The sequence below is a fragment of the Ambystoma mexicanum genome, chromosome 2p (genome assembly GCF_040938575.1).
Source record: "Ambystoma mexicanum isolate Mex_15411 chromosome 2p, UKY_AmexF1_1, whole genome shotgun sequence".
NCBI lineage: Eukaryota > Metazoa > Chordata > Amphibia > Caudata > Ambystomatidae > Ambystoma > Ambystoma mexicanum.
In genome coordinates, this window is record NC_090923.1 from 1,233,553,956 (window position 1) to 1,233,577,683 (window position 23,728).

Genomic DNA, 23,728 nt, shown 5'->3' on the forward strand with positions numbered 1-23,728 from the left:
CCAGTCAAGGGTTCTGCCCTTGTTGTGGGTGGGTTGGTTTAGGAACTGAGTGAATCCAGCATTAGTGAGGATGTTGTCAATAGACGAAGCAGCAGTGTCCTTGGGGTCGTGGAGGCCTAAGTTAAAATCCCCCAGTATCAAGACCTGGGAGATAGCTTTGGTGTTGTGTGTGAAGATGTTAGAGAGGTCCTCCGCGAAGGTGGATAGTGGGCCAGGTGGCCGGTAGAGTAGATGGAAGGTGATAGAATGGTTAGGTGTGACAGCTAGTTTAGCTGTCAGTGCTTCCAGAGTGGAGGAGTGATGTGTGGCTGAAGGGTGCCCTGAGCTAAGGATCTCCCTGCCGTCTCTGCAGTATCCAGAGCATTTCAGTACATTTTGGTTGACCTGCCAGCCCTTGGCCACGATGGCAAGTAATTTGGCTCTTGCAGGTTCAGGCACCTCCTGGAGACCTTCCTCCATTAGGTTCCACTGAACATCGGCATAATTGGCAAGCAATGTAGTGTTTGCTATGCGCGTCGTAAAAGCAGTTGCCGTGGTGATTCGATTTCCCAAGGCATACAGCCTCTGACTCTTTATTGGGAGGCCCCTCCTGTAGCCAGGGGTACTCCCGCCCGTTTCTGGGTAGTGGTAACCACTAGGGAGTCGGGGGTGGTGTGGCCCTATGCAGGGTCGGTAGGTGATGGCTGAAACAATTTCTCCACCCTCAGATTTACTGCCCTGGTCTGGTGTGACCGAGGAAGGAGCCAGTTTTCTTTTAATGGAATTCAGGAGAGGGATGGCTTGTCTGGAGGGGGGCTTTTCTTTAAGAATATCCTCCACAAAATCTTTTTCAGGTAGGGCCTCCTGGGTGGCGATCTGAAAATGATCTGCCGCCTTTAAGATGGCAGTGAATGCCATCTGGTCAGCTACTGGGGAAGCCTGGCGGGCCGGCGTGGAGTGAGGGGAATCCAAACATATGACATCAACATCATGGTCCTGGTTGTGAGAGGGGCGCGTCCATCGCTCTGCTTCAACCTGGCAACTATCCTCACAGGCTTCTGTGGGATTTGCCCGTCATCCCCAGTATAGTCTTGTAGGAAGGTGGAATCCTCTTCCCAATCATAAATGTCGTGTTAAGTGTCCATCTGGATCTCATCTTCAGGGAGGATGGAAGTGTAATTTTCCTGAGAAGGTTCAACAATTCTTTGAAACTTCGAAGCAAGCACAGAGGGAGGGTCCTCCCGAGGTCTCTTGGGGTTATGTTGCTCTGAAAGTGAGACAAACTTCTCCAGCCTATTCATACACCCTTCAAATTGTTCTCTAGTCCATCTAGACAAACCAGAAGGGTCCAAGGGTGGAAAATGTTCATCCTCCTCCCTATGGTGTTGAAATTTGTCTCCCATAGGGCTAGATAAAGGCACACATTTAGTCCTCGCAAGCAACGGGATGCTGTGGCGCATCTTTCAGCGCCTCTGCAGGCCTCACCGTGCGTTTCGGCGTGTGGTTAGACCTCTCCTTCAGCACCACTGCTGAAGCAATCCTAGTGATGCTGTCGGAAATGTTCGGGGAAATGGGACGATATGCCGGTTGACTAACAGGCCTAGCACTAGATTTTTCTCCTGCCAGGACCTTCGGAGCTTCAACTAAGCGCACTTCGATGACCGAATGTATTTTGGCAGTAGCGCCCTTAGGTTTAGAAGGCCCAGTGTGAAGACGCTGATGCGGGGAAGGCCGTTGATCCAGAGGATCGGCAGACCCCGTCGAAATATTCGGCGGTTCCGTTGGCGCTTTCGCCCATCGGCGGTACCATCGAATCTGGGGCTGGGGTTGTGTGTGTGTTTAGTGTGGCGATCTTGTACGCCCTTGTCGCCAGGCGATTTCCCCATAGCGTGACTCGTGTCAGGCCTAGCGGGGGTCGGGGATGGGCGTGGCGGACCTAGAGGTGTCTGTCACGAGGTCGATGGCACCCGACACGGATGCCTGGTCATCACTGGTACCCCATCACTTTCGGCAGGTGCAGCGGTGGGAGAAGAAGATCCAGCCCCCGTTTTAGGGCGCAGGACTCCAAAGGCCACGCACCACGCTTTGTAGTGGTCAAGGGGTAGACAATTATTGCACTTATCGTGCTCATCATTCCAAGGGGATCTGGCCATGCAAGAGGGGCAAAACCTAAATGGTGTCCTTTCAATAGCGAAAGACAAAGGCGATGACCAGACCTAGAGGGCAAAGAGGAGACACATAGCTGAAAGGATATGGCCACCACAAGCCCACTCTCCCTACTGTGTAGGCCGGCGAGAGGGCCTGGCCATGTGGACGGCTCTGCCACCAGATCTTAGGCGTCGAAGTCCACTGCAGTCTTCTGCGAGTACAGGAAACACTGTCAAAGTGATTTTACTGGGGATAATTTACAGCGTCGATAAACAAGGATATAACAATGTCTCTTATGAAAGAGCTCCGCATAGGGCGAATAGTTATATTGGTGGAAAAAAAACCAATCTGAGGCACCTTGGCAAGTGAGGGATTTTGGGTACACTCCACGCCACGATAGGGATAGTGTTACAGACACGCCTATGCTGACGTCCCTTTCGGTCCCAGAAAGACCAGATGCAATACTCTGCGGTTTCCAATGGATGTCAGACCATATGCACAGCATGTGATTCTAAGCAGATTAACAAGCATCAGAAACAAGTATCAGAAACAAGTATTTCAAGACCTCTTGGCCAAATGCTGTGTCAGATCTGGCACTTGCTTCCAAGCAATACTGCTTGCAGAAGGCCGATGGGGAGGCCCATGGGGCCACCGCCTTGCTGATTTTTACCATGGCACGTTTCTTTGGAATGCCACTGCCGTCGCATTGAATCACATGAGTATGCGTGTTTGCTGTCAACTTCATGCGCCGCCCTTAGTAATCTTCCTTGATGGCCAAAACCATACACCTGGCTATTGAAGCTTTGAAAGCCCGACTCCCTGGTTTTGAACCTCTGAAAGTGATAAACAAGGCATCCAATTTGCGGAAGCCCTTAGTCCTGTCCAGGAAGAATCAGAGCACTCGCCTGAGGTTGAGACAATGCAGCACCTTTTCTGCTTCATCCATCGGATTTGGGAAGAAAGTTGGAAGTATTATTTCTTCGTTCAGGTGAAACAAAAGATGCAACCATTGGGAGAAATGAGGGGTGTCCACAGCACCACCCTGTCCCAACAGAAAGTGGTATATGGCTCTGATGCCACCAGGGCCTAAATTTCACTGATTCTGCGTGCCGAGGTAAGTCCCACCAAGAGCGCAGTCTTAATAGTGACCAATTTCATGTCTACTGATGCGGTTTATGGGCCAGGGCACCCAGAACTACACAGAGACCCCAGACCGGGTGTGGACGCTTGACAGGAGGGTACAACCTGGTTAGTCCTGCTAAATATCCTTTGACCACTGGGTTGGAGGTGGAGAAAACATGGTAGCTGGAATTTTTGCATGTGCCTATGGCTGCCAGGTAGGTGCAGCACGTGTCCACCTGCACCCCCGAGTGTGCCAGATGTGCATAAAAGGACAGCACATTGTCTAGGGTGCACCCTAACGGGTCTATGCCATTTTCCTTGACCCAGTGGCAGAACATGGTCCATTGTTTCTGTACTGGCTCCTAGTGGAAGCGCTACTTGCCCCTTGGATGATGTCCAAGCTGTCCCGCAACAAATTGAGGTGCTGCAAGGTTACATGCTCAGGAACCAAACTCCCCCGTCTGACCCCTGCTGGGATAATAGTTGGTGGTTGATGCAATAGATCTGAGAACCATGGTCTGACAGGCCACAGCGGCGCCATCAAGATGAGACGTAGTCGTTGCGCCTCCCCGACGGTGCAGATGACCCTGTATATTAACGTAGTGGGTGGAAATGCGTATGCCCACATGCCGTCCTGCTGCAGTGCGTCCCCCAGTGAACCTCTGCCCTGTCCCATCCAGGACGCGAACTGGTGACACCTCCTGTTGAGCACAGTGGCGAATAGGTCCATTTCTGGATGACTCCCTCTTGTTGAAGATGGACTTCATGACCCTCTCGCTCAATTGCCACTTGTAGTCGTCGACCCGCCCCCCACCCCCGTCTGCTGAGCCTGTCCGTCTCTAGGTTGGACTCCCTCAGCAGGCGGATGGCCGAGAGTGATTATGATGTTGGCTAACGCACAATTCCATATGTCGATGGTTAGCCTGTACAGGGGAGACGATCTGGTGCCCCCCTGTTTGTTGAGGTAGTACATGCAGGTGGAGTGGTCCGTCTGAAAGCAGACTCGGCTGTTAACAGGAAGGAAAGCTTTCAGAGCAAGCCATATAGCCATCATTTCGAGCCAATTTATGTGCCTGTCCTGGTCCTCTTGGCCATACGTTGTGCACCCTGTGGTTGTTCAAAGTGGCTCACCAACCCTCGAGGGAGGAGTCCATAGCAACAGTGTATGCGGGCTGGAGCTGCCTAAAGGATTGTGTCCATCCTCTACCATTGTAGGTCCTGATGAACATTAGCTGGTATGCAGACTAATACCGCTTCAGAACCAGTTTCCTGGCTCCAAGAGGCTGAAAAATGTAGCTGCAGCCTCGTCATTTTGAGCGTGGTATGAGGCACAGCCAGGTGGAAAGCTGCCATAATCCCTAGCAAGGGCTGGTATCACCATGCCAAAGTCAACATTCTGCTTAGGAAATGCCCTGTAACCACTGGTTTGCTGCAACCTTGTCCGTGGTGGGTGTTCGGACTGATTTTCTATACTCTGGCATGGGGGACAGATGCATAGATGGTCAACCTATATTATGACCGGGACAACTCCAAACCAGTTCAAGGTAGCACTGAAGAGTGGTCTAGGCCAAGTCTCAGTCTCAAGAAGCGGAAGCTTGTAAAGGGTCCACAATGAGTATGCACAATGGCAGTCACAAATTACACTTAAACAATAAGTATAAAACAGTTTTTTATGGCCAAAAACTATGAAAATTGACTAACAGGTAGACGTATTACACATTTATAATAGACTACATATATACAGTCACTAGGGTAGTGCATAATACATATCAAACACCTTTAAAGTAGTAAAGATTAGATTATGCACTACAGGTCCACAGAGAATTAGCCATAGCTTCAAGAGTCCTTACCTAAATTTTCTGGGGCCTTATGCCCAAAAGTTCAGGAAATGTTAGGATATAGTTTGTAACGTTAGGGGGAAAAAAAAAATGAAGGTAGGGTCTCCAGGGTCCAGTGAACGATTCCAAGGGTAAGATGACAAACTATATTTGTCAACTAAAGTAAGTGTCCAACTTTCGGGAAGGCCTGCGCAAAGTGTTATAAAAGTTAGCAAAACATTCAAAGGGAGTTTAGAGGGCAGGTGAGAACCACTAAGTCACCCCCCGTACTCCGATTCTTCACAGGCTTTGGCAGGTAAATGTAAGAAGTCCAAGGTCGTTTTTCCCGCCATCAGCCTCAGCCCTGGATTCCAAGGGGTTGCAGGTGCGAGTGGATTTCCAGTTGGTGTCTTTGGCTGGTGCAAGGACTCTGTGGAAGACTGCAGCAACACACGATGCAGACCCCCTCTCAGGACTGCACTCTGGTGAGGTGTTTCATATGGTGGTCACTGCAGCACGGTGACACAAAGGGACTCACTTGTCGCTGTTGGACTTCCCCTCCTATTTCGGGTCCCCTTGACGCGGGGACTCTGAAATTCCGCTGAGGTAAGTCTTGCAGGACAGGCAGAGGATCCCCCCACCCCAAGTTCCAGGCCTCAACTTAGCAGCACGGTAGCCCAAACTTAGAGCTGGTCAGCCACAGGGCGGTCCCGGGGAAACTTCCGAAGGCTCTTCTTCGCAGGGTACCGAGCAATGCCAGAAATCTTTGCTCACTCCACGGGTTATAACTCCCAGGACAGCAGCAGAAATTGGGCGCCAGGCCTCCTTCAGACGGATCACAGGTCTCACAGCTGGACAGAAATCTTAGCTCCTTCAGGATCTCTAGAGTGGGTGCATGGGTCCTCTGCGTATTCCAAAACCCAGGTAAGAACCGAAACGCCCAATAGCACCTAGACTCCCTCCTCCCCCCAAACCCCAGCAGTGGTCCCATTAGGACCACTAGCGGGAACACTCATGAATAACACTGAAACCAGTTTGTGTATTGGACCAGACAATCCCAGCACACATCCTGCCAACAAACACACACAGCCCTCCAAAAGCCTCTGCTTTCCTGGGCACTGGAAGTCCATATAAGGATTTTCCTGGCCTCAGAGGCCAGGAAGACGGTTAAAAGACCAGATGGCCAAACGGCAAGCGAAAAACTTGTGGCATGGCCATGTTTGGCCCCTAGCCACAGTTAGTAGCCAAACGCGGTAAAGCTAAAAGCGAAAAGTATCACAATAAAAAGAAATGGTAAAAACTCAACTGCACACAGAGTAACCAAAAATCCTCTCAGTGCGTTAGTCTAGGGCCAAAAATGATACGTTACTCACAGTAATGACCAACGTACTCTTAGTCCATTGTCCCCTTTCCTTCATACTGTATGGGCATTCCCTCCTAGGGATGGGAGACAACCTTTTTCACCAGAAAGGATCTTCCCCTTCAAAATGTAGGTGCGTACGGGGGTGCGGCCCTGGGAGCATGCGCTACTCTGACTCTGCCCACCGGCATCACTCCTCAGTCCCCATTAACGCGTCGACAATATTTAACATTGCTTAACGACAACAGTATCATTTGGGAGGGGGAGGGGGTGGATGGTGAGACGTATGGAGGAAAATTAGTCACTACAGTACATCCCGTTCCCCTTCCTCCATACTGCATGGGCGATTACAACTGAATGTAGCCCTATGGTGGAGAGGAGACCCTCCTTAAGTAAAAAAGTTCCTCAGAACCACCAGTCCGCAGGCCACGTCTGACTTGGAGCCAGCGTCCAAACAGTAATGCTTACAGAAAGCCAAAAGGAGTGGCCGCCCCGCTTATGACTTGCCACGAAACCTGCCACTGGAATGCTATGGCCGTGGCCCTGGCTGACCGCATGAGCGTGCATGTCGGCTGGCAGTGGCTTGTGCTGCCCCTCATAGGCCTCTTTGATGGCCGCAACCATCCACCGTGCAATAAAAACCCTTGGATGCCCGATAACCAGGTCTGGAGCCCCCAAAGGTGACGAAAAATGCATTTGACTTGCAGAAACCCTTGGTCCTGTCCAGATTGGATGTCAGACGCGCTGTGAAATTCTGACAGTGCAATACTCTCTGAGCCTCGTCCTTGGGGTCAGCGAAGAACTTCGGTAAGACTATTTCCTTGTTTAGATGAAAAGCAGAGGGTACCTTGGGTAGGGAACCCGGGTGAGTCCGCGGGAACACCTTATCCCTGTGGAAAGTGGTATAAGGTTCTGAGGCCACCAGAGCCTGGATCTCGCTGACTCTGCGAGCGGAGGCAAGTCCCACCAGCAAAGCAGTCTTAATGGTGACCAGCCTGATGTCCGTGGACACCATTGGTTCAAAAGGTTTGTGCGCCAAGGCGTCCAAAACCACATTGAGGTCCCACAAGGGGTGTGGCCTCTTGATAAGGTAAAGCCTGGACAAGCCCGTCAGATGTTTGACAATCAGGTTGGAAGAGAAAACCTCCTCTGAATTTCTTTAGGCCTCTAAGGCTGCCAGATAGTGAATGGGTGGTCTGTCTGAGGCTGAGCAGTTCGGAGAACTGCAGCCTCGCTGGCCACCAAGAAGCTATCAAGATTATGCTGAGGTGACAAGCTTCCTTCCTCTTGCGGAGTACCCTGGGGATCAGGGGTGTGGGAGGAAAGGCATATGCCGTCATGCCTTCCCATTGAATCTGCAATGCGTCTCCCAGGGAGCCGGGGCCCAACCCCTACCAAGACGCGAACTGATGACATTTCCTGTTCTTCCAAGAAGCAAATGTATCCACCGGAGGGTGGCCCCATGTGTTGAAGACCACCTACAACACCTGGTCGTTCAATTGCCATTCGTAATTGTCCACTCCCACTCTGCTGAGCCCGTCTGCTTCCAGGTTGGCCTCTCCCAGGAGGTGGACAGCCGTGAGGTAGAGGTTTTCAAGGGCCCATGCCCAAATGGTGACGGCTAGGCTGCACAACGGAGGGGACCTAGTAGCACCACCTGCTTGTTGACATATGCTGGTGGAGCCGTCAGTCTGGATAAGGATGGTCCTGCCAGCGATAAGCGGAAGGAAGGCTCTGAGGGCTAGCCAAATGGCCCAGAGCTCCAGCCAGTTGGAGACTCCTGCTACTGCAGGGTCCAGAGCCTGTGAACGCGGTGGCTGTCCAGAGTGGCTCCCCAGCCCTGTAGGGAGGAGTCCATAGTGATGGTGACCTGCGGAGACGGCTGCCAGAAGGGCTTGCACATCGCAGGTTGCCGTCCCTGGACCACCACGTGAGGGAGTGCTAAGAAGGCGGTATGCTAACCATTTCCGCATGGGAGCCGTTCTCCCGATTCAATGAGGCTGCAAAGTGCAGCTGTAGTCTCCTCATCGAGAGCCTCATGTGCGGCAAGGCCAGGAGGACTGCTGCCATGATACCCAGCAAGTGCTAGTACCACCAAGCTGAGGTCACTGCTCTGGTAAGGAAGTGCATAGTGGCTGTCTTGATGGCCGTAATCTTGTCCTCCAAAGGAAATACCTTCTCGGAGCTAGTATCCCAGAGGAGGCCCAGGAAGGTGAGGCTCTGCGTGGGCTCCAGATGAGACTTTTTTTTTTTTTAAAGAATTTTATTAGTTTTTCAATGCAACCAACAATACAAACCAAACACACGGTGAAATCCACAATTATTACATTAACATCAATTAGTTTTCGTTCACTGCCCCCGTTCCCACCCCCCTTCTTCATGAGCCTGTTTGTCCTTCACACTCAGTATCTGCTACACTCAGCAGGGCGTCATTTTCATCAGATTCCTCTGGATCTAACATTGTTCCAAATAGACCAGATATCAGTGCTTTCCATGCCATCAGGGTACCCACTTCTTACTCCCAAGACATGCTACTTGCCTCCTGCCACACCATTGTTTCAGCCTCCGCCCATTTCTGTAATTCTTTCCACCACACCTCCACCCGTGGCTTATGACACTTTTTCCATCCCATAGCTATCCTTCGCTTTGCAAGCACGTACGCCAAGTCTTTCAGCTTCCCAACATGCTACAGTTTTCGTGGCCTAGGAAACCCTCCCAACAGGCAGGCCCAAGCCGTGTCTCCGGCGAGCGTGACCCCTTTCTCTGGTAGCTTTTGTGCCACTTCCCTCCAGAAACACTCGATCACTGGGCACGCCCAAAACATGTGCGTCATATCAGCGTTTTCCTCATCGCACTTAGGGCACGCCCGTCTCCTTGCAGCTGAGACTTCTTGAGGTGGATCGTAAACCCCAGGTCATGGAGTGTGATCAGAAGCACGGAGGAAGTGTGGGTAACCTTTTCCGGGGAATCTCACCCTGACGAGCCAGTCGTCCAGGTACAGGTAGACATGGTGTCCATGGGCCCTGAGGAGGGCTGCCACTGCATTCTGGTAAACACCCTGGGGGCTGAGTTGAGGCCAAAGGGTAGCACCTTGTACTGGAAATAGCCCATGATCCTGAAGCGTAGGAAAGAGCGATGAGGCTGCCAAATTGGGACATGTAGGTAGGCGTCCTTCAGCTCCAGGGAGCACATCCAGTCTCCCCGGCCTAGTGTCTCTGCAATGAGAGCTGGCGTAACCATCTTGAATTTCTGAAGAGGGAGAGAGAAGTGGAGGGTGGATAATAAATCCAACACAACTCTCGCACCAGCTTGGTTCTATTGTATGGCGAGAATCCTGGAATAGAAGCCCAATGCTCTCTGGGAGGCTGGTACTTCCACTGCTCGGCTCTCAACGAGCGACCGGATCTCCACCAACAGAGTTGCTGTGCCAACCTGAGGGAGTGGCGGGGAGGATGGAGGTATCGGTAGACGGTACCCCCCTGGATACTACAGAGAGGATCCAGGGGTCTGCAAAATTCTGAAGCTAGCAATGCAAGTGAGGCAAGCCTGCCACCCATTGGCGACTCGTGGACCCGGAGGGACGCATCATGCCTTTTTACCGTCTGAGGCTGCTGCTGAGGAGGGGTACTGAAGAAGCCCTTGCGCCCCCCCCCCCCCCATTTTTGTTGCTTGCGCCAGTGCCAACTCTGAACAGTCAGGTTGTCTCGACCTATGTTCCTGGAATCCCTGGAACCCGCCAAACGCCCACCCCTTGTCAGAGCACTGATGCGACTGGTTGTACACCATGGGCGTGGAACTCATCAGGATAAAGACTTTGCAGTTTGCGAGCTGTTACGTTTATCTAATTCCTTGTTGGTGGTAGAGTGCAAGAGGTCACTATCCTCGAACGGAAGGTCCAATATGCGATCCTGGACGTCGGGTATAAACTTGCCCGAAGCCAGGCTGCCCTAATGTCTGTGGCGATGCAGATGGCCCTGCAAGAGGTATCAATGTGGGCCACAGTGGACTCCATGATGTCCTGCGCTACCAGCCTGGATTCTCCTAGACCCGTCTTGAAGCGTGCCCGACTCTGCACCGGAAGGAAGTTCACCATTTCCTGCCACAACCTCTAGTTAGCGGCTGCCAGCATGGCATCCACGCTGGCCTGACGCAGGTGCTGGGAAGCGTTGGGAGTACAGCTTCTTCCTGTACGCCTCCAACTTATTCTCCCGTTTGCCTAGCAGCACCGAGGACGAGGTGGCCAAGGACGATTGAGGCTTAGACTAGAGGGACGTTGCAACAATCACCCAAAAATGCGGCTGCGGGTGCGTAGATAACAAGAGTGTATCCACTTCCATTTGTCTATACTTGGCATTGAGGCGCCGATTGCCAGGTTGGGCCGAGTGTGGCTTGAGCCACTCCTTCTTGGCCAGAGCAACGACATCCTTCTGCATCGGGATACCCATCTTAGTAAGGGGTCTTCGGGTGAGGACTTCTGGCAAGACCTCCTCCTCGGGCTGCTCTACCTTGGGTTGAGAAAGGCCCAGATATTCTGCCAAACCTGCAAGCCTATCGTGGAAGGCCTTAGCTGACGACGACTTGTCAGGGTCCTCCTCCACGTCAGTATCTAGAGTGTCCGGCTGGTCCAGAGCTGGAGGAGGGGTGCTGGGCGCCGTGGGCTGCGCGGTGTGAAAACTGGAGCCGGAGGCTGCTGCGGAGGCTGGCACGGATCCGCCTGTACTGTGTGAGGCAGGGAAGCCGGAATTGAAGGAGCCGGCAGGGGCAGCGCTGGGGCCTGTGGTGCCGGGGGGGACATGACTATCGGCACCAGTGGAGTGACCAGAGAGAGCAAGTCCCCGACTGCATCCTGTAGGATGGCCCCCTATCTGAGGGGTTCATATCAGCCCAAGAACCTTTCGAAGAACCCGTCTTCGGAGGCAGGAGGTATTGACAGAGTGGCTGGGGTCTGCTGGGGCCACAGCGCACCCTGTCCAGGTTGCAGTGGGAACCTGCCCTGCTGATGGATAAACTGTAGGTCACATACCTGGTTAACACCAGTCCCACCTTGAAACCTGTTCACCCGCCTGCTCTGTTCCTAGGAGTGGCATCGGACGAGCAGCCAGGTTGTCTGGCACGGCAGCCATTTTGTCGAACTGCATACCACATGCTTAAGTCGTGGTGCAGAGAAAATGTGTAAAAGGTTTTTTTTTTAAACTAAAATACAAAAATAAAACATATTTTAAATGTTGTGGTGCATGGCCCACTGGGCCCAGCCCCATCCAAGACTCTTGGTGTTGGAGCATGAGGCCTACGCCTGGAAGGCGTATTGCCCTCAGCGTTGTTGCTGGTAGTGCTGAGTGCAGGCGCCCCCTCGGACATAGAGCCTTTACTAGGGCATAGACCCAGTAGAAGAACTTTGCAGTCCCTCAGCACTGAATCCCGTAGGATCAGATGGCCCCTCGGCCATCAGGCCGGTAGCTGGGGTAGCCTTGGTGCGTGTGCTGGTACCAGAACCAGAGAGGTCCCTCCCGCTTGGGCGTTTCCTCGGGAAGGGGTCACCCTTATGGGGTGCAATGGAAAATAGCGGCCCTCCTTTGGGCCTAGATCTCTACTTGGTGAGCTTCAAGTCCTCTGGAGGCGACCCTTCGAAGAGCTCCCTCCACCTAGCTAGCCTGTTCTTCAGTGCAGGCAGAGTCAGAGCGTTGCACGCGGTGGTTTTCCCAGCCGTGGTCAGGGCCAAGGCAGGGGAAGCAAAGAGCATGGGGGGTCAGACAAAGAGCCCCTTGCAGATTGGACACATGCTGAAGCCCGCTGAAGTCGACATGCGCCGGGCAGGAGCGCGACGCCGGAGGACCAGGAACCTGAATGACAAAGATAGAAGAATCTGGGGAAGAGTGCATGGAATTACATGTCAAAGCCAAACCCAGAAGCGCTGGTGAAATCGGCCCATTCCAGTCGATACGGAAAAGGGGGCTGGGGAGTGGTGGGCGAAGTCAAGGTAGCGCATGAAACCAGGGCCACACCCCCACACGCCTCTTAATTTAAAGGCAAAGAAGGTTTTTTCTGGTGAAAAAGGTTTTGTCTCCAGTCCTTAGGAAGGGACGCCCATGCAGTATGGAGGAAAGGGGATGGGACGTAAGAGTAGTTACAATAACCAGAAAGATTAATGGAAAGCATGAACTAATCCATTACTTGGTTTATTGCTCTTAGGGCAAGAGCTGAACCATCTCCAAGGAAGGTTGAAAACCACCTCTTAGAAGCAAAGTGATTGCTTGGATTACAGTTATAAAGGAAGACAGGCAAGCATCAAGCAGCCCTTCATGTGCCTCACACATTTAACAAAGCAGGTTATTATTACTGTACACATTTAGATCTAGATTCCTCATAATAAAGCCTTTGCAGGATTGTTGGTGCTATTCCGTCATTCCTGGGAACCCTCAACAGTTTAGCTTAGTGGCAAGTAAAAATGTAAACGAATTAAGGATGCCCGCCCCCCACAATAAGAAATCATAGACTAGCGTTAATCATGCCAACTAACAGCAAAAAGCCACATTTTCATCACAAAAGCAACCACATTAGGTGAAACGAGAGGCAACTACTGCTTGTAGATTACATATAAAGGAACAGACTGCTAGGTGAAACAGAACCTTTCCAACTATTCTAAGCATCGTCTATCTAAAATCTGTATCAATTCGCTTGTTAGCACAATAGTTGTAATCAACTCACAGAGCACAACTTCTGTTCTTTTGGGTATCATGGGACAATGACTACCCTCTGCAACTCTAGATGCAGCCTGGAGAAGGTAAAGTCATGAACTGCAAGGAGCATTGTGGGAAGAAAAGTCCCATCACACGAATACCCCTTTTGAATTTCAAACACCGGCTGTGGGAATGAGGTATTCCCCTAGTCTCTCCCTCCTGTCTGAACAAGTTAGGAATTGGCCAATGTGACTGAAAAATGTTTACTGTATGGCCCAGTTGACCGAATGTAGGCTGTACGAAATGATCGTACAAACAACAATTCTGTCAACTGGGCCATACGGTTCCATTATAGCGAATATGGGGAATGTGGGTGAACACTGCTCCCCTTGCTCGCTATAAAGGAAAAGAGGAGTTGCAGGGGTGTACCCCGCCTCTGGCATATTGGAAGCAGCGAAATGGACTACGATCAATTCCGCTGCGAACAATTATGACAGTCAAATCATACCAATCCACATGTTAGAAATGTGGATTTAAAGCAAAATGAAATCCGTTTTCCCACTGTCGAGACTGATTTCCAATCTCCTCTTTGAAACAAATACTTTGGCAAATGCAATGGGTGATCCCAACTTCCCCGTTTCCGTTCTTGACCGAAGCACCACTACTTGTGCAGGCTAGCTATCCTGGAATAAGCTAACTTATCCCAACACAACTGCTTCAGTCCCCGAGTCCACAGGGAGCAGTGGCCTGTCACTGTAGAGCTGTGAAGCGGACAGTTCAAATACATCTGGTGGATAGGCAGCTTAAATCTTCAACCACTTCAGTACCAAGAGTAATTGGGGAACCAACAGGGAAATAACGGCACAGCTTATACAGCTTACTGGAAAGGGGAATCCACCTGAAAAGAAACGTAAAGGACAGGGCGGGCAGGAGGGAATAAGATTTAAGCAATGAAGAGACCAAGGACTAGCCAATTATAATAAAAAAAAAAATAAAAAACTCAGGTTAAACGAGAGGTAAGAGAACTAGCGTACTCAAGAGTATGCAGTAGGTGCAATATTAGATGGCACAGACAGTGAGGCAGACCAGGCGAGATCAAGCGGAGGAGATGTTGTAAAGGAGAGAAGTAGGCTCTGGAGTGGTTTCTGGGAACACCCAGTCCGGACCTTTACGTCAGACGTTGCGGGAGGATTTGAGCAATGTCTGGAAAAACACAAAGGAAAAACTTTGCTGGATGGAGTGTGTTAAAGGTACTGAAGATGCCCTGGTATGTAACACAGCTAGAGAGGGAGAATATTTAGACCCGAAAGTTACCCTACGGAAGTGTTTGCTGGTAGGAGTGCCAAGAAGAGAATAGGGCAGTATATATCTAGCACCGAGATGAGTTGAAAGGGAGTTGGGTGTATATACCTAAGCCGGAGATCGCCAACAAGCAAGCAGGGTGCTAGATCCCTAGGACAGATTGCCAAGAAGCGAGCGAGGAATGCACAACATCTATGGGACAAAGTTTAAATCAAGAAGCCTACCAAGACTATATACTAGTTTATGAAATCCTGGAGTCCTATTTAGGTACAGAGTTAACCCACCTGGATACCTTAATCCTAACATTCATTAGGATTTCCAGTTTGATTCCACAAGAACGTATAGGAGTTTCTCCAGCCAACCCAGAACAAACCTCTAAAGGTTTTGAAAACGTGTTGGTGTTCAGTTAACTGGTTGCCACACAATGCAAAACTGACCGGCATTTAAAGTATTTTTATGAAGAGCTGAGGCTCATGGACGGTAAATATCAACTTCTTACCTCAAAGTAATCATATTTAAAGACAGACATGTGGCCTACCAGCTATGAAAGTTCTCCGAAGTCCTCTATTGGAATATTTTTTTAAAACTTACACTGCATTTCTTGCTGCCTCTTTGCTAGTTCCATTTCTGCAATTTCACTAAGCAGCGAGATCCCTTGAAGAAATGTCTGGTCCAGTGAATTCCTGTCATGGTCAATCTGGGTGGGAGTAATATTGTTCACGGCTAACAAAGAAAGAGCCTCTGGCATTTCTGTTGCAGCCACTAGTGCATTCATACCAGCAAGCGGATCCTCCATATTCATGCCCACAGAGATTAGGTTGGGGATTTCGTAGTGTACGGCTTCATCTACATAAACAGCGTCTGGCACAGCCTCGCTTTCTTTGGAAGGCTGATCGATACATTCCTCCTGCCTGCAAGGGTCCGAATCCTTTGTTTCACTTTGTACACAAAGTTTGTTCTGCTCTGCGAGAAGTTCAACATCAGGTTGTTCTAGTTGGGTGTCTGTTAAAGTGCCTTTAAAATCCACAGTAGGGGGACAGACCTCTGGTCCACTACTATTCTCAAGATTGTGTTTGGGTTCTTTTGAGCAAGCCTCTTCAGGATAGTTTAGCTGACAAACCTGGTGAGGCTTTTGGTTTTGCTCCAAAACACTTTTCGCATCCTCTTGCTGTGCCAAAATACCAGTGCCTGAACTGTCCATGTGCTCCATCAAGTTTACTGTATCATCCTGAAACACTGCGCGCTGCTCGCAGAGTTCTTGCTGCTCCACTGCATCCTCTACCTCAGCTTTTATCCTTTCCTCTAAGGTTTCTGCTTCAGGGACCAATGGATCCAAGATGCCTGAAGAAACAGTACAAATAGCTTTCAACCCAGGAGACTCTTGCAGATGGTCTGGGCTTTCAGTAGACATTGGTACATCTGGAGCCATGCCTTCTGCATCAGCAGCTGCAGTAGGCTGAAGGAGGTATGGATAATGTCTTCTGAAGGATGCAGGAAGAGACTGGAATGAATATCCTGGAAGCAACTCTAAAAACAGAGGAAACGCTCATTAAATGGAAGAAAAAACACATTGTTTTGTTGCCCCAACCCAGTGATCTAAAACCCATGGCCTACAAATAAATTCTTCATAAGTGTGGCAAAATGATCAAGAGTGGGTTGATACAGGTCTAATAAGGAGCATTCTTACAATTTATAGTAATCATACCTTGATATGTTTTATAGCCTTCATGAAAAACCTGGAGGGCCGCTTCAGTTATACAATTTACAAGCGTAACCTTAAGCACATTGTTTTAAGCAAGGGATGACCAAAAAAACCTAAGCAGTGTGTTGGTAAACTTAAAATCACGGTTTGTACCTGGAAATGAAGCATCAAACGGTGCAGCAGATTCCTTTTCTACATCCAAGTTATTCTTTACGATATCTTCAGGGGCTTCTTCCTTTGGTGGAATTGCCGGGGTAGGTGGTGGTGGTGAGGCAAGTGGTGGACTAGACTGCTGAGACCTGGGCGTTGCAGGGTAGGAGTACGCAGTTGGTGTAGATTGCTCTTCCAGCTTGTGAACAACCTCTGCTTTGAGCACAGCCATGGGGGAGCATGCAGGTGACAATGCAGGCGAGTTTACTGCCTTGGTGCTGTAAGATGCAGAGGGAGACACAGCATGCGACTTTCTTTGCAAATGCCCAGAACTGGAAGATGAGAGGCTTTTAGTGGTGTCAGAAGTCCTTTTAGAAACCTTTTCTTCCAACTCCATACGCTGTTCATTCGCTTTGAATCTTTCCTGTTGTGGCCAGAGAAAGAAACATGGTGTTAACATAGAAACTGGTGTTTTTTGGTGGTGTTTATGCACTCACTTTCCTTAAATCCGAGATCCCTAGGTTTTTGTTTGGTATTCAAATCTCATTTGCAGACATACTTTATTGCACGTTTCTTTGCTATCATGTCTTGGAGCCGTTACACTCCCCCCGCACTCCCCACCAAAATAAAAATCATACTCACTAAGCAATTGCAAAAAGGTCATCTGCTGGCTTTCTGCATCATTAACCGAGAGGGTATCGATAGAGTGGTTGTATGGTCTTCAGTACATAAAGTACATAAAGTATTACTGTGTGAAATCTAATCGGGCTGATTTCATGGGCGGCGGAACAGTTTTTCAGAACCTTTTACATACAACTTGCATTCAGTTCCGGCAACTATTAGTGCCAACAGCCATTAGTAGGTACGGCTAAGGTGATTGATTCAGCATGTGTCACTGTGGGTGAAGGACATGGTGTAGAAGATACTTACCTTGGGAAGCTGTAACGATGAATCTCTGATGGACTCAGACACCGAATCAAACCTGAAACCCTCCCTCCTGCCCTTTGCTGGAGCAGAATGCGTCTGCCTTGTGTCCATGGTCATCTGGTTTTCCTGTAAAAAACGGAACAGGTTTTTTGCCAATTGCCCATGGAACTCAAGCAGCAGCATTTTTAGGGGCAGGGATGATGGGAGGGGGATGCACCAGCTGAGGTTGCTGCATTGTACCGGTAGGCAAAGACTGTTAGCAACATAAATAAAAAGAAACAAATAATGATATATTTCAACCTATGGTCCTGCCTTGAACAGGGGGAATTCTAGAGGTGTGGCAATTCTTCTTAGATTCATCGTTACAACTCCCACAGGCAAGGGTAACTTCATCCACATCTAACAAGGCATTGTCAGTATAAGGATGCTGCCCTTATTCTCTTACTTCAAATGACCAGTAGCAGGACAACACCATTAAAGACATGGAGGGGTGATGCTATAATAACACCACCAAACTTTACATCTAAAGTATGGCTAGGTAGGCCTTCAATACATGGAAAGGAAGGTTTGAATAAAGGTCAGAGAAAAACTTCAGAACCCATTTGTAATAGATTCAGGTTTCTACATGAGAATGGTTGTAAGATCAAATAGGTTCCCTAATGATTTGATCAACGTTGCCAAAATCTACAAAAAAATATTTTGGCAAATTATTAAAAGTTTGCTAGCATGGACGGGATTCAAATCCTAGCATGATCTTATCCAGCATAGGCTCTCTGCATAATTCATGTAAAATTAGAATGTTTTTTGATAATGATTTGTGTGGATTCCTCAGAGGCTCCATGTGCATTTTGTTGTAGTATAGAGATGTTTAGAAATTCACGGTTTTTAAACTTTAGTAATTCATTACTCAAAATATGTGAAATGTACAGCTATATTTTATTTCTCAGGGCAATAGTACAGTAGCAATGCACCATCCACTGAAAGGTTGGCCACCATGTGCAAGTGAAGAAATGTATGTGAAAATAAGAATAGTGAGAGAACATGTAGAGACTTTATACCTATTCAACTGATAACCATGCAATTGACACTGAGTTAAACTACTTTATTTAGGTTGATATTCAATGAATTGGAACACCTAAACACGTCGTTGACTCAATTCAGAAGGGACAATACCCATCACATCACCCCCAAATCAGTTACGAATCAGCAGCTGCTTTTTGCTACAAAGAAATTACCCCAATACCTATAAAATTGGTGTAATAAGCCCAAAACAATGCCTCAGTCACTATATGAAAAGATTTCAAATGTACACATTTGCATGAGGATTGCAATTGGCCTCCCTAACTTACCACCAACTGAGCATTTCTCTGTAGCTCCATCGCATGGGCCGCCTGTTGCTGCAACATATACAGTTCATGTTGCCGGAGTAACTGCTGGTGAGACAATAGCTGAAGCTGGTGCGCATGTTGAAGGGAGCTTCTCGTAGGCTGATACATGGTAGGCCAAATGGGAGGAACCCGCTCCATCAATTCAGCTAAATACACAAAAAGGAATTCAGATGTGTAAACAGATACTGGGTTGATGCACTAACTCACTGCACAGGAATCTGACATCTCTCGAAAATACAGATAATTTTGACAATTTACAGCTTCTATAGGGTCTCATGTGGGAATTGCATTAAAACACCCACGTCTGTCACACTGCAAACCAACACTTCTACCTAGGACAGAATATATGAACAGGCGCAGCTTTGCAAATCAAAGGTAGCAAGAAATTGAAAAATGCCAACAATCAGTCAAGTTCACAGCAATAGAGGCAGAATTTAACCAGTGTGTCCAGGAATCAGGGTGTGGATGCAGCAGCAGGATCTGGCGAGAAAGCCCAAATCAATCATCTTGCAAATAGAGAAGCACTAGTAGCAAGCAGTTAAATCAATGGGTAATAAGGAAAAAAAATATATATACAGTAGCAACTGCAGGTAATGCCATCTGGTGAGAGCAGATCTGGTTAATCTTTAACAGAAGCTCAAGACAGTGGTAAAATAATATAACCTAAGGTGCAAGTGTGGCCCCATTAGGCAAATGCTCAGCTTCGGAGCTAAAGATGTTGATGTTCAGGGAAGAGAGTTGTGCTCATTCTTTATCACTACTGGTCTGGTTGACCTCCAGACACAAGTCTACGCTAAGGTTCCTACTCTACTACAGAGCACCTTATAACCCACTTTTCGCAGAAAAACTTGCTGAAGCACTCGCTAATCTCGCTGTAGATTACCAACCTCACCATACTGGGAATCTTCCATATCTACAGAATGACAGAGCCACAAAGTCACTATGCAACCACCAGTGTGCTACGCCTCAAACTGGTGAAATGGCCTGTCAATGAAGCTAGATATAATTGACTTTCTCATTGCAAAAGAAACCATTCAACGTTACCTTCCCAGTGCTCTTACGATGGAGACAACATCTCTCCATCACATCCACCATCTTCACTAACGCACACCTTGCAAAAAATAAAAAACAACCAACCAAAGCACCCCATCATTAACCAGACCAAAGAAAGATCAAAGCCAACATCTTGAAGCTTCCAAACCTCAGCAATCAACCAAAAACCTGTCAAAGTGTGAATGACCCACTTAACAGCCATAACGAAATCATCAAAACCATGGAAAAAATAGGGACAAGAAGCCCTTCAAACTCTCGCAAAAGCAGCAAGTTGTCATGGTTTACCCCCACACATCTCATTAAAAAAGAAAACCAAAAGGCACAAGAAAATGTTGAATAAAATCTAACCAAATAAGCAGAAGCCAAGCAGCTCCCAGCAAATTCGAATCCTACTAAGCAACCCCAACTAGCAACTGTCTTAACACCTTCACTGACCGGGTCGTTCCTCATGCTTTCAAAACAGCTTTAATCAAACCCCTCCCTAAAAAAAAAAATTGAAACAAAAAAAAAAAAACACCTATGGCGGACCCAAATGACCCAGCAAACTGGGAGCAATCTCCAACATACCTTTCAACACCAATTTTGCTTGTGAAACTTAATTACCAACACAAATGGGAAAACAGCGAAAACAGCCTCCTCGATGAGACAACTGTCAGGCAAACAAGATGAACAGAATTCACACATGTCCAATACGGGACATCCAATATAAAAAAAGGAAAACAAGTACATTAATTCGGCTGGACAACTGCCTTCAACAATCTCAGTCACGAGACCCTACTAAAAAAGACCAGAAGACGGAGTAAAGAATCACCCTGTACTACATTGGCACTTTCCTTACAGAAGACTGTAAAGTTATGGCCCTTTTCATGTCATGTCTTCAAGTGGACATGCAGAGTAGCCCAGAGAACCAGTCTCTCGCCTCTTCATGAGCCCTCTAAAACTGGGTTTGGGCCTCACACGCTTCAACTGTGCAGAGCACAATACTTCACAAGCTTACCGATGACTGTACCAAAAACATCTGACCTCCGTGCATGCCTTGCACTCTTGAACTAATGACCAACAAAAGAAACCTTTCAAAAGAGATGTTAATGGAAGATTTTTACAAAGTGCATTTATTATGTATATAAATACCACAATGAACGATCAAGAAAAAGAACAAATTAAAAGTGGAGGGATGGTTGTCCGATTTACAGACTCTGTCCAGTTATGAGAAACCCATGCTACATAAGCGAGAGGGAGAATATTTGGAAATATAGGGACCATTCAACAAACTGTATAATTGAGGCTAAACTATTACCATAATAGTTGGATGAAGGGGCGGGGCAAGTGTGTGGTTTGGATGGACGTGAATGAATAGGGAGCCGATTGATTGTCAGGTAACATTTTCATTAAAATGGTAAATCTTCCTAACCTGGGTCCAACTCCAGAAATTCTTACTTTACTAGTGGGATTTTTTTCCTTAATAGCTCTGAGCAGGAATCCTTTTCCACACTCGCAGCATAGTTTACTCTTTTTATGGGTGGCAGTTTTTAGACTCTACATAGTGTCTTTTTAAAGTTATCCTCTAACAACTTTTTGGCAATAAGAACCCGTTACTGGCTTGCCCTAGGGGCGCCCCTTTTAAACTTTCTCGGGCTAACCTTGAGAGAACTACCATTCCCAAGGGTAGAAAGGATCTTTGGATCCCTTTTACATTTTATTTTGTGAAACCAGCACACCGCACCTTAAGTGGAGTGCTGGGGAGAAACAATGTATCCCCTTTTACACTAAAACAGTAACAATTCTGTTACAGGGACAAGTTTACCTTTAATGGCTTTTGGCAGTGATAACTTGTATTAATTTGGTGCACCTTTACCTCTGGCTGTGTTCATAGCTGCAGTAAAGGCACCGAAGGGTGCTCATTTTACCAAAACAGCCCCCCCACCGACTGCTTTTTTCGCCATTTTAGTGTTTGTCTTTTCTTGTTCCTTCCTGCCTCCATAGACTGACATGAGGGGGGCGGGGTTGTCCAAAACTCTGCATCCCTTGGTCTTCCTCCTTGCCTAAATGGGGACAAATCCCAGTTGGGGGCTGATTGATGAAAAATGCAGGGAGAGAATGAAGAAGTTGTGTTATAATTCCTGTTAAATACTGTGAACCTGAAGAAAAGTCGACCACTGGAACTGAAACCGAAGAGGATGAAGGAAAAGCAGCTGAAACGATTTACAGCGACCAGAGAGCCTGCTGTAGCCCTTCCTTCCAATTGATCTGTGGACTCCTAAAATGACGGCCCTGACCCAGAGCCTGATTTGACACACTAGACTCAAGAAGACCTGCATTTTGAGCCACCCCACGCATTGCTGCGACCTTACGGGGCTGCAATACCCCAATAGCTTAGGACCTCAAGCCATCTTGCGGTGCACAATCGTCTGAATTCCGAATCTTGCGGAAACTTCGTGGGCATCCTGGTGGATCTCCAGAGACACGAATCGAGTCCAAAAAGTCCCAACAGAGTGCTGGACCTTTGTATCGACGAGAATTGAACCGCAATTTGCTGTTTTCTGTCTTCTGTGCTGTGCTCCTTGAAAAGCCGTCAAATCCGCAAAACGGCATTCAGCCGCAAGGAAAACCTTGCCCATTGATCCCTGATGCAAAGTTCCAGCTGAGGTATTGTTTTCAGTCACTACGACAAGGAATCCACTGGCCGAGTACTTGGCTGCAGATCCTAAAGTCCTCCTGCTGCTGCAAAATCTTCAATGATGAGGTACTGTGTTGACTTGGGTACGTACTTACCTTAAGTCGGTTAGGATTTCTGTGCAGCTGTGGGATGTTTTCTGGGATGGGGAAGCCTCTCGTCCAGTTCCACTACTAGAATCCTACTAGGGTGTCTCCTGTGAGACCCTTCTAACTCTTGAAGTAAAGTACTCACCTGTTTGCCCAGTCTTCTTAAGGAACTCTGACTTTTGCTACTTAAGAACATAGGCTGGCACTGCCTGTTGGACACTAGATCCTAGTGACCCCCTTCTGTCAGTGAGAACACTCATGCTCCAAAAATAACGGAATGACTTAAGGTAATAGGCTTTTTGCTTAGAAACGAAAATACGTGTTTAAAAGTTACTTACTTGTAGAAGAGTTGGTTGGTTAACTGTAACTCTAAGAGTGAACAGTTACAAAAGTTCTTACCTTGGATGTGTGATGCACTATTCTCAAAAGTATGTTTAACATCTTTCTGTGAAGGTATATTACTCACTTGTGATTAGGTTGTGCCTCTTCCCAAAAGTAACGTGTTGGTTTTCATCAGATTATTCCTGTTAGGATAATTGTATGAGTGTCCCCCAACTGGGTCTTGCTTCCCTCGATTTGCTGCTAGCCTGTCCAAAAGTATGGTTAACATCTTTCTTTCCTAGAAACCGTTTTGCCATTCGAATAGAAAGTAGACATGAAGGGAGATTACTCTCCGGTGATTTGGTTGTGCCTCTTCCCAAAAGTAATGCTGATGGCACCACCAGATTATTCCGGTTAGGATAATTTTAAGAGTGTTCCATACCGGACTGGGTCTTGCTTCCCCTGACTTGCTGTTAGCCTGTCCAGAATAAGTCTGCATTAGGGAATATGCGAGTCATTCAGTAAAGTGTAACATTGGGTTTTTGCTTTCCCTATGCTGTTGCAGACAAACAAGAAGAGTCTTTGGTTCCACCAGTCCCTAATAAGTCATAAATAAGGTACTTGTATAGCTTGGAAAGATCTAACCTGGCCTTCATTGTGAGGTTAAAAAAAGTATATGGGTTTTACTTCTCTTGAGTTAGCTGTCTGCCAACCCAAAAATAAGTTACACAAGTTACTGCTGATCTCAATCTGTGTCACATATTGTCCAGTTGACCGATTATGTGATTTTACTGAAAGTCACTAAAAAACTGGTAGGGTTTACAGCCCTTGCATGACTGAATGTAATTGTGAAAGTAACCATTGGTTTTTACTCCCCAAGAACATGTGTGACCTATACTGAGTGTATGAAAAGGTTTTGACTTGCCTAGAACTACTGTTAGGTGTTCCAAGTAAGGTTTAGGCTTTGGTCTGTGCACCTTCAAGCATAGTGTTGTGTTTTTAGAATTGTGATTACATAT

General features: G+C 47.9%; 1 protein-coding gene across 7 annotated transcripts in view; it reads right to left on the reverse strand.

The window, feature by feature from the left end:
* The window catches only part of TNRC18 (trinucleotide repeat containing 18), a 470,959-nt gene that overhangs the window by 324,385 nt on the left and 122,846 nt on the right, over window positions 1-23,728 (reverse strand). For 6 of the 7 annotated variants that reach the window (XM_069645534.1, XM_069645536.1, XM_069645538.1 and 3 more), the window contains exons 9-12: window positions 18,534-18,718; window positions 17,188-17,310; window positions 16,261-16,681; window positions 14,997-15,932 (exon numbers count right to left, since the gene is read on the reverse strand). In XM_069645534.1, the coding sequence (XP_069501635.1) occupies window positions 14,997-15,932; window positions 16,261-16,681; window positions 17,188-17,310; window positions 18,534-18,718 (1,665 nt within the window). The remainder of the gene's footprint in view (window positions 1-14,996; window positions 15,933-16,260; window positions 16,682-17,187; window positions 17,311-18,533; window positions 18,719-23,728) is intronic. The other variant, XM_069645537.1, reaches the window with a different exon arrangement.